The sequence below is a fragment of the Helianthus annuus genome, chromosome 13, assembly GCF_002127325.2.
Source record: "Helianthus annuus cultivar XRQ/B chromosome 13, HanXRQr2.0-SUNRISE, whole genome shotgun sequence".
NCBI lineage: Eukaryota > Viridiplantae > Streptophyta > Magnoliopsida > Asterales > Asteraceae > Helianthus > Helianthus annuus.
Genome location: NC_035445.2, coordinates 57251655 through 57262267, shown reverse-complemented (window position 1 = coordinate 57262267; position 10613 = coordinate 57251655). Strand labels below are relative to the sequence as shown.

The 10613-nt window shown below is 37.9% G+C and overlaps 1 protein-coding gene across 1 annotated transcript; it reads right to left on the bottom strand.

Annotated features, from left to right (window-relative positions):
- Positions 1-7997: 7997 nt before the first annotated feature.
- LOC110900857 (serine/arginine repetitive matrix protein 1-like) lies at positions 7998-9304 on the bottom strand. The gene is made up of 2 exons (XM_035982204.1): positions 8231-9304; positions 7998-8141 (listed from the first exon to the last, which is right to left on the bottom strand). The coding sequence occupies exons 1-2, from the start codon at positions 9302-9304 to the stop codon at positions 7998-8000; spliced, it is 1218 nt and encodes a 405-aa protein (XP_035838097.1).
- Between the last annotated feature and the right edge of the window lie 1309 nt (positions 9305-10613).

The following is a 10613-nucleotide window of genomic DNA, read 5'->3' as shown; positions in this document are numbered from 1 at the left end:
TGGACAGTCAAATTTGATCTAACAATCATTTTGACGTAAATGTTCAGCTCATAATCGTTGATACTTATAATTGTTCGTTTTGTTGAAAAACAGAGTAAGGTTTAATCACAAGCAAAGTTGATTAAACTGTACCTGTAAAACAACCAGGATGACGTCACAATCACAAGATGTTAACAATAACCTCGGTTCACTCTTCAAACCACCCATGTTGAAGCGAAATGAGTACCACATCTGGGAGCGAAGGATGGGTCACATCCTAGCTCAACAGAACACCGGATGTTGGAAATCGGTTATCTATGGACCACATGTTCCAATGGTGCCGAGTGCTGAGGATCTAAAGGTTTTTGTTACTAAGAAATTAGAGAACTACACTGATCAGGATTTTCAAAAACTTGAACTAGATGCCAAGGCATTCAGCATAGTTGCATCTGCACTACCAAATGAGATCTATGCTGGACTGTTACACTGTAACAGTGCCAAAGAGTTGTGCGATGCACTTAAGGAACAATTTGGGGGAACTGAAGAAGTAATTGAAAACAACAGGGAAATTTTGAACCAACAGTATGAAACCTTTTGTCACATTAAGGGTGAAACATTAACACAACAGTTTGAGCGATTTAGTTGTCTCATAAGTGAACTTAAGCTTGTTAAAACTGAATTTCCTAAATCAACTGTTAACAGCAGGTTTTTAAGACCACTTCCTGAAAAATGGGACACAATTGCTTTTGTAACCAAAAACTCTGTTGAGTTCAAAGATCTGCCCCTGACCCAACTTCATGGTAAACTCTTGACCTATGAAAGGGAGTTAAACCAGAAAAAGAAGTTGCAAGAGTCTGGCAAAGTTGCAGATGACTACTCATTTGGCAACACAGCTCTTTTGGGTCAGGAAGAGTCTGGCAGTAGTAAGGATCAGAGTTATGATCACTTTATTGACATAACTGCTGGTGAAAACTTCAACTCTGTCCTCACTCATCCAATTATGCTTTCACAGCAAATGGAGAAAGCCAGAACTCTGACAATCTATGCTTTGAACTCAATGACCTTCAGCATTTTGATCCAACTGACTTAGAGGAAATGGACATATTACACCAACTTGCACTGCTGAGTGTTAGAACCAGCAAGTTTTACAAAAAGGACAGGAAGAAAATTCCCAGGGTTGCATGGGGATCTAAAAGTAGGGTTGGATAAGTCTAAAATCAAATGCTACAAGTGCACTGCTACAGGTTAGGTCACTTTGCTAGGGAATGTAGGAGTCAAACCAATGGACCTATTATCACTCACCCTAGCCCAAGACCACAAAATAACCAAAGCACTATGCAGTATTCCCATTATACCCCTGCTGCCCATGTAAACACTTCCCATTATGCACATCCTGCAACCCCTGTTCCTGTGCATTATGTCCAAACCACTGTCCCACAAATTCAGTATGTCCAATCTCCTGTCCCTTAGGTTCAAGTGCAACCAGTTGCACCTCAACAAGCTGCACCAACAGTGGTTTAACCAGATCAGCAAAGCCTTTTCACCCAAGGCTTTATTGACTGGAGCAGCTTACCTGATGAGCTAGGTGATGAAAATTTCACACTCTATGCTACTAATTATGCTTCTAATGATGAATACTGTTTTATGGCATTAGTGTCAATACCATATGGGCTGGAAACTAAAAAAGGACAGTCAAATGCTAAAACAGTGGATGAAATTGCTGAAGCAGTGGTTACTGCTGTTGCTGGTGAAATACTGTTGGGAGAAAGTTCAGAACCCCTGTTGGAACCACTGTCTGACCCCTGGTCTGAAGAAGAAGAAGAAAAGAAACAAGGTGAAAAAGAAGAGAAGGTGGCTGATGAGAAAGAGCATGTTTGTGATTGTGCCATGATGGCTGCAACTAAGGTATCATCTCAGGTTCTTAGAAATCTGTGTTCAGAAAAATGCATCATAGCATTTGCTAACATTAAAGAGGTGAATGAAAACCTTAGGGATAGAGTGTTAAATGATGAAGTCCAATTTGAAAAGTCTTTAAAAGATCTGAAAAACAAATTGGTTGAAAAAGATAATGAAATCTGCAGTCTTAAACAAGAGCATAGCATAACCAAGGATCAACTCCAAACAATGATAGAAAAATATCAAGTTTTCAAAAAGGAGTTGGAAGCCACCCAAATCACTTGTGAAAAATGGGTGGAATCCTGCAAAGGTTATGAGATCATGCTTGAAAAACAACTTGAAAGTAATGTAAAATTTGGCATAGGGTTTAGAAAAAATGACCAAGTTGAGAACACTGCTGCAAATCAAGCTGGTTCTGTTGAAATCATACCAACCAACAAGGATGGCCAAGAAGTTAAAATAACTGATAAACTTGGCAACAAAATTGTCACACCCCTTTCTGCGGCGGAAGCACGAGGTGTGATCATGAAAGGTTCTCATTGCATACGGAAGGTAAACATACTACATGCTCGTAAAAATAACTTCAAATACCAAACATTTCATAATTTGAAAACATAATTTAGCGTTTACATTGCGAGGTAGCATAAAACATTGTCTTAAAAAGTTTACAACTTTATTTAAAGATAAACATAAGCGACATCCACAAGCATGAGTAAGGCCGCGCGCACATCCACTTCTAGTTACCTGAAATACATGTGAGTTTTGGGAAAACGTCAACATAATGTTGGTGTGAATTCATGCAGTTTTTGTATTGAACGATTGTATACTTTGTATGAAAAACATGGTATGTATTTTGTTTAAGTCACGTATTCATGTATAAATCAAGTATTTCTATATGTATCAAGTGTTAATGGGTTGTAAAGCCATTAACATGTGACACGACATAGGAAGTCACCAAACCATAGGCATTTTTCTGTAGTCGATTCACGACTGAGATACAAAAACACTACTTGGTTCTAGTTGCCACCAAGAGTGGGGCTGCCCTGAAACCCATTAGATCTAACCTTTTGTTCTGCAGTCTAAGTATGTACACGATTAATGGTGCTTATGGTACCCTATTCGTGACACGATTTTTCGTATCAATTCTTGGCACTAGTTTTCACCAAGAGTACTTCTCGTTTTAGTACACATCATACCATCTATAAATATTATCGTATTTGTAACATGTATTTCACCCCCGAAGTTGTAAACCAAAAACAATTAAAAGAAAAAGGGGGAGCATAAACTCACAACTTTGCGTTCCTTGCGTCGTAAACTTCACCGGATTAGCTTATAGTGCGTCGTGACCTAAACGTGTTTTATTATTGTTAGTCACTAGACTTGTATCGTACAAGCACAAGTCACTATCTTTTGTAATGGCATTGTTGTGTTAAAATATTTTATATTTTTAACTATGTATCTTACTTATATTATTTTCTCAAAAATTAATATAAGTATCTTGTATGTTTGCACTTTGCACCCGAATTATGTATTTTGTTCAAAACTTCATTTTATGTTCATAACTTGACCAAGTTATTTATTTCTATCAACTAATATATTCTCACTAATATATTTTCTTGCATTTGTCTAAGTATGTTGTATGTGTATTTTGTGTTTTTACTCCTCAAGAGTTTTTAGTGTATTTTCAAGCCCTAATACACTAGCACGTGTAATACATACTACATACACTTAGCACAAAATTTGGTGATAAAATAATATATATATTTTCTTCAAAAATATACACACTTAAGGTCAATTTTTAACTTTGACGAAATCGTCGTTCCTTAACTCAAAAATTAGGGAAACCTTGGTAAATACCTTGGTATACATTTTTAGGAAATAAGTTTCTCAAAACTTATTTATATTTCTAAGTGTCAAAATTTATAAACATTTTGACAGAGTTTCCCCTAAAAATGGAGGTTTCCCATGTTTTCAAAACATGTGTTTATTTTCTTTTTAAATCGTCAACAACAATCATCAACAACATTTATCAACAACATATACACTAATTTTTCTATTTCATGAACTTGAAAATTTATAAAAATGCGTAGTAACTTACTAGGGTATTTAGTAAGTCTTGTTACTCTTTAAAGTGTGTTTGTTTCTTTAAAAGCTTCATTTTTAAAGAATCTAGTTCTTTACAACTTGTGACCGTATTTTCTAAAAATACTACTTCTTGTATTTTTCTTGTTACACATGTGTTTATACACTTGTTTACTTACCAAAAATAATTTTAGTTCACACAAGATCCGGGTTTTTAACAATCTAGTATTTTCCACTTGGTTCTTCCGAAAAACCACTTGTAGATCTTTAGATCCACAAGTTTACAACTTCATTTTACAAGAAAAATTATGTTTATTCAAGTTTCAAGTTCATGGTGGATGGTCTCATCATCTTTCTCATTTCTAACACTAACATAATACTAGTTCATGTTCTTGAACATGATCTAGTATGTCTTGATGATGATCCATCCTACTTTTATTAACAAACAACGTCAAATAATCACAACCATACAAGATTCACAAGATTTACACACATATCTTTTCTTTATCCACCATTAATCACTTATGTTCAAGACTTTAATTGAAGTTTTTTAGTGTTCTTAATTTTTAACCATTAAATCATCTATTAACCACCATAAACAAGATCAAGATGATGATTAGAAACACTTACTACTAGCTCAAGGCTAGGGAAGAAACAAGGCGTAAAAGTGGTGGATAAAAGCAAATAAGAGTGGTTCTTGAACTTCCGAAAGCTCCTAGCTTCACTATGCACCTTCTAGCACCTTAATACAAGCTTGGAATATATGAGACGTGGGTGAATGAAGGTGATGTTGTGTGTGGTGATTTAGGCCGATCTCAAGGGAGCAAGGGAGAGAGAGTTTGTGTGTGTTTAGTAGGTGTGAGAATGATGGTTATGATCCTTCATGACATTTTATAAACCATGTTTCCCTTTAACCCCTTGGCTAATGTGTTCACAATTTAGAGACATGATCCATTATAATAATGAAATAAAATCAAGGGTGTGGGACCCTTGTCTAACCGGTTAGGGTGGGGGGGGGGTTGTTAGTTTGATTTCAAATGGTATTTGCAAGTTCTAGTTAGTTATAAACCAAGTATTAGTTAGGGTATGTGATTACTAGTTGTTATATTGTGTGTTATGATGTTTAGGGACCATAACTAGCTTGGTAATGTTAAAATAATGTTTCTACTAATATTTTGATGTTCCGGGTAATGTCCGGTTGTTTGGTTAGATACCGGTTCGTTAAAGTGCTAAATTGCACCTTTTAGTGTCTTTTAAGTACCCTTTTGTAACCCTTTTAATTCCCAACACTTGGGGAAGTATTCCGGATAATAAAACGTAATTTCTGCATGATATTTATGTATTTAAAAGCTGATTTGTGCTAAATTTAATAAAATTCTGCACTTAAAGTGCGTTTCGGGTGCTTTTTAGTGCGTATTTTAGCTTCCGTAAAGTCTATATATAAACCCTTGTATGTACTCTTGGGTTTTAATATATTCTTGTTGTTGGACCTACACATGGGCCCTAATTTTGTTGCCTGACTGCTTTCTGCAGAGTTGTTGGCATATTGTGTCTTACCGGTGAGTTTACTAGTATTTCTGACGCAACACAGTTCATTAATGTATAATGTAATTCTTGTAGTATAAAACGTGCATGAATTCATTTGTATTGTATGAAATCAGGTAATGTTGACACTAAAGCACATAATTGCAGTCATTAAATAATAATTAAAGTGTACGGAAATTACCGGTTTGGTGCCAGTTGTCACAGTCTCCCCCCGTTAAAAGAATTTCGTCCCGAAATTCAGGCCGTACTAGCTCTGGCAGGAGTCTTCTTGAACAGGTGGGGATACTTTTCTTTGAACTGGTCTTCACGTTTGTAGGACCGTATTTGACAGTCGTTTGAGTCAATTCGAGCTAGCAACTACCGAAAATGCGACGGAAATACAAAATTGGCATGAATCAAAGCAGAAATGGTGTAGAAACAGAAATGATACACTTTAAAACAGTTTTCCCGTTCAATCTTCACAAAATACACGAGCAGCAGTTCGGCTACACGGGAGACATGAACGCGCCAAATGAGAAAACAACTTGGGTATTTATAGGGAATGAGGTTTCGCTTATGTGACCATGTCCATATGAGCGAAACCATCTAGTTGGGGTTTCGCTCATATGACACATGTCCATAAAAGCGAAATATCAACATTACAAACCCCAAATTTACATATTAACCCCTATACAATACATAATTAACCCATCTAGACCCTATACATTGATCAACTAAGACTAAGACGCAGGCTTTAGACATTCGTGCACCAACAAACTCCCCCTTGGATACAGCCGCAGTCTTCAGTCTTGGTCTTCGGGTCTTCACAACGACTTGAACTTTTCTTCATGCTGCTTAGGCTTCCTCCTAAGCGCGTTCCTTATCATGTCGTTCTCTTTCTTTCTCTTCTTATCCTCTTCAGCTTGAATGTGCATCCATTTGCCTCTGTTCTCTTCAAGCTTTTGACGTTCACGAGCAGCTTTTCTCTTGACTTTTTCTTCGAGCGACCACCATGAAGACTTCCATTTACTTTCAGAGTTGATACTTTTCTGAAAGCAAAGGGTCGCAACTCGCTGAAATTGCATGGCCTGCTCTCTGTCCTCTTGCTGATAGTGAATTTTGTTAATGAAAAGACATTCGATATCCTTTGCAGAGCAATTCACAAGCCACATAGGATCATAAACATGAATCTCTCTCAATTCTCCACCTGCTCTGTAAGTAATCACTGCTTCAGTAGTAATACAACTATAAACCCAACCCATGAAGCCTTTGTAAAACTCTTGCTCCATTGGAGGCACTGGTATAGTCTTCATCGTTTTTGGCTTTTTCACATTCAGAATCGTTTCTTCAACACCAGTCACTGGATCTCTTCTTGTAACTCTCTTTGGATAGTGTGGCTTCCAGTGTTTGAAGTCTCTCAAAGCCTCAAACTTTATCAATCCCCACATAGCAATGTTGTTCTTCCTGACATTATATCCCAAAGTTCTAACCTTTGACAATTCATCCACATCCCACCATGGAAGTGACATAATATCATGTAACTTTTCAAAATACTGAACTCCGCATTCCCTCCTAATCGCATACGCATTAACTTGAGGCAGAAAACCCCAGCTAATAATGTCCCCGAGAGATACGCTTCTATCACGTTGATAATACTTCAAAGGTCATTTGAACTTCCTCTCGTGACTTTCTTTCAACCATTTCTTTCGCTCTTCCTTTGCCATATCTTTTTGAGTGCCATCAAAGTTTTTATCTTTCAAAATTTCAGCAACTTTTCTTCGCAGCTCATCACGATTCTCCTCAGTAAAGAATTCCATCAACGTTGGTAACTGTGAGGTATCTTCATTTTCATCATCTGTCCAGTCTTCCACTTCAACTCTATCATACAAATCAGCCTCTTCAACATATCGATACTCATACTCAGACTGCTGATTTATGTCAAAGGCATTCAACTCTTCTTCAAATTCGGAGTTCATTTCTTCTTCAAAATCAAATTTAAAGTCAGGATTCACCATACGAGTCATTTCCTTAATTGCTTCCAACGTGTATGTATGGAAATGCTCTCCTTCTTCACGATAAGTATCCAATTTCAGAATCAACTTCTGAGCTTATTGAACATTCTGTCCATCACCTGACTCCCCCTGTCTATCAGCTCCCCCTGATTCTTCGTTCATAGAATCATTCATCAAATTATCAACATTCTGTTCAGCAGAAGCCTCAGTAACCTTCAAACTTGTACCACCCTGAGCATCATCGTTATCATCGTCTTTACCTGAACCATGACTGCTTGCAGAGTATACTTTCTCATCTTTGACATCTTCCTCTTCATCCTCCTCTTCATCATCTTCATCACTATCTCCAATCAACTCATCCATAGGAGTATAATCCTCAAACAGACTAGAAATAGCAGAGATAGGCTCGGGATTTTCAACAACCATTGAAGGAACAATCGATCTTTCAGCACTGCTGAACTTCCTTCAACGCCTTTACCCTTTTCTTTCATTTGCTCATCTATTTTAGCTTGACGTTCTGCTCTCTCTTAACGCTTTAGCTGCTTCAAATTCTTTATTCTTCAACTTGAAGTATTCATTTTGCTCATCTCGTCGAGCCTTTTCTTCTTCCAACTCAGCAATTCTCACCTTCAAGATGTCTATCTCTGACTGATCAGAATCAATCTTTTTCACCAACTCTTTATTATCAATCTCCAGCTTCTTTACACGCATTTCAAGTATCTTCCCCGATCAGACACCTTCTTGTTTTCAGCGGCTAGCTTCTTGTTCTCAGCAATCACTTCATCAACCTTCTTTTCAACATTCCTGACTTGTGAGGTGTTTGCGAAATCAAAATCTCCAACATCATCAAGACTCACATTCAAATTTGAAGGAACATTTGGAAAGTTTCTGAACCCCACAGAACCAGGTGTTAGTTGACCTTGGGTGAGTGGAGGTGTTTGAAAGATTTCTTGTGAGGTGAATAGGGTTTGTTGTGGTGGTGGTGAATGATGTAGTGGTGATGATTGTCTTGGTGGTGTTGGTTGTTTAGGTGGTGAAGATTGTTGTGGTGGTGTAGGTTGTCGGGGTGGTGATTGGATTGGTGATTGTGGTGGTGTTATTTCATGTGATGGTGTTTGTAGTTTCCTGGTTTCCTTGGTTGTCTTCTTCTTTAGCACAATCTTTGGTTTTGATATCTTTGGTGTGACTTTGCGAATCTTTGGAGAAACTACTTTCTTTCGAGCTCCAGATTTCTTTCTACCACCTGGAGGAGATTGTGATTCGGAGACATGTTCTGGAGAAGGCACATAAACATCATCATCGTCCTTTTCCTGTCTCTTTCTCTTCCTTAGTTGTTTCTCTTTTTCTATCTCTTCTTGGCTTCTTTTCCGACGTTCGGTTTCATCTACTATTTCTTCGTTTGAAGAGCTCGAGGAGCTTGTAGTGTCTTTATCCACATCATCTCCCTCAATGTCATCAACAACTTTATCTTTCCCTTTCTGAGTTTCAACATTCACAACTTGATCAACTTCAGCAACCACTATTGGCCCTGTCTCTAAGACTTCAGTATCAAACAACAACTGTTCATCAACATTAAATGGATCTTCTTCCGTAGCTACCACTGTTTCATCTTCTTCAGGTTCATCAATCAAAGACGTTTGCACAGCTTTCTTTTGCTTCTTCTTTGGTTGTGAAGAAGATCCTTCAACCTTTTTAACAATAGGAGTGTCCTTTCTGCGTCTTCTCCCTGTTTCTTTCACATACCACTCATTCTTGGTGTTCTTGAAATCCTTAAGAATCTTTAGCTCTTCAGCATACGCTGCCTCTTTCATTTCAGCTTCATTTCTCTAGTTCTGATGATCAACTGGATCTGGATCAGCGTAATTTGCATCTTTTATAAAACCAAAGAATTCAGCACCAACTGTCGGTTCTGGGTGATTCGGGTGGTATCTCACAAGCTGTTTAAGAGTATCATTGCTCATGTGTGATTGTATCAACAAGTCATTCTTTATGTTTCTGTCAATCTCAGGATAAGCGTGATCAGTCATCATCTGAACGAACCTCGGATACATCCAACTTTTGCTATCTGTCTTGATATTCTCAGCCATATAATGGAATACAATGTGTGAGAAATTGTACTTTTTGTTCAACACTAACGCCGTAACCATATTCATTTGATAGTCTCTCATCGCATCACAACCTCCTTTCGTATGGCTCAAAGACATCAATACACAGTGAATCAGGAACTTGTATGGCTTTGTAAACTTTTACTTCAAGTAGTTCCCAGCATTCAGAGCTCCTTGATAACCCATTCTTAGCATATAGCCTTTCACCATTCTTTCTGGAAATCTCATTGGCGATTCTGGCTCATCTGGAAAGCTAACAACTTCACGAATAAGAGCTTCAGTGACTAGAATCTTTTCCTCCTTGCGATGAACCTCAACAACTGAAGAAATTACTTTGTTCTGCTCATCGTAACTTGCATTTTTCCAGAAGCGTTCTATGTGAGATTTGTACAGTTGTCACACCCCCAAAATCCACCTGCGGAGTATCACCGCTTGGGAGCGTGACTGACCAGGAACAAGCCACCAATCATATCGAACATGTAATTAATATCAAACATAATAAATGTAAACCAATCATTCAATACGATAGGTGTTCAAAACATAATCATAGCTTATAAGTATAGCGGAAGCATAAGTACGAAAACCCAAGTATGTAACATAAGTTCAATAAGTTTCAAAACATAATCCATGCTCCACAACGACCTGCTCCTCCCTGTGCAAGCTCCATAAGTATCTAACGACCTGCAAGGCATGTAACAGAGGATCAACAACTAGTTGAGCGAGTTCACAGTTAATAGTTCAGTAATAGTATAGTGTGATTAGTAATATGTTCATTCGTTTTGTCATGGATCGTATCAGTTTCCATCGCGGCCTCCCAGGCAGGTATGCGAAGATATTAAGGGATGTTCGTCCCGAGTATCCTAGACTAGGTTTATCTGCATCGCGGCCTACCAGGCAGGTGTGCGAAGATTAGTAAATTCAGTTCGCGGCCTTCCAAAGGCAGGTGTGCGAAGTCTGTCATAATATCGCGGCCAACCCTTGGCAGGTGTGCGAAGATCAGTTCAATAAGTGTTAC

Excerpts from the sequence above, each read along its gene's own strand:
- LOC110900857 (XM_035982204.1), bottom strand. The coding sequence starts at position 9,304 with ATGAAAGAGGCAGCGTATGCTGAAGAGCTAAAGATTCTTAAGGATTTC. Across the intron at positions 8,142-8,230 it reads TAGCCGCTGAAAACAAGAAG|TCAGAGATAGACATCTTGAA; the intron begins GTGTCTGATCGG and ends GATTCTGATCAG.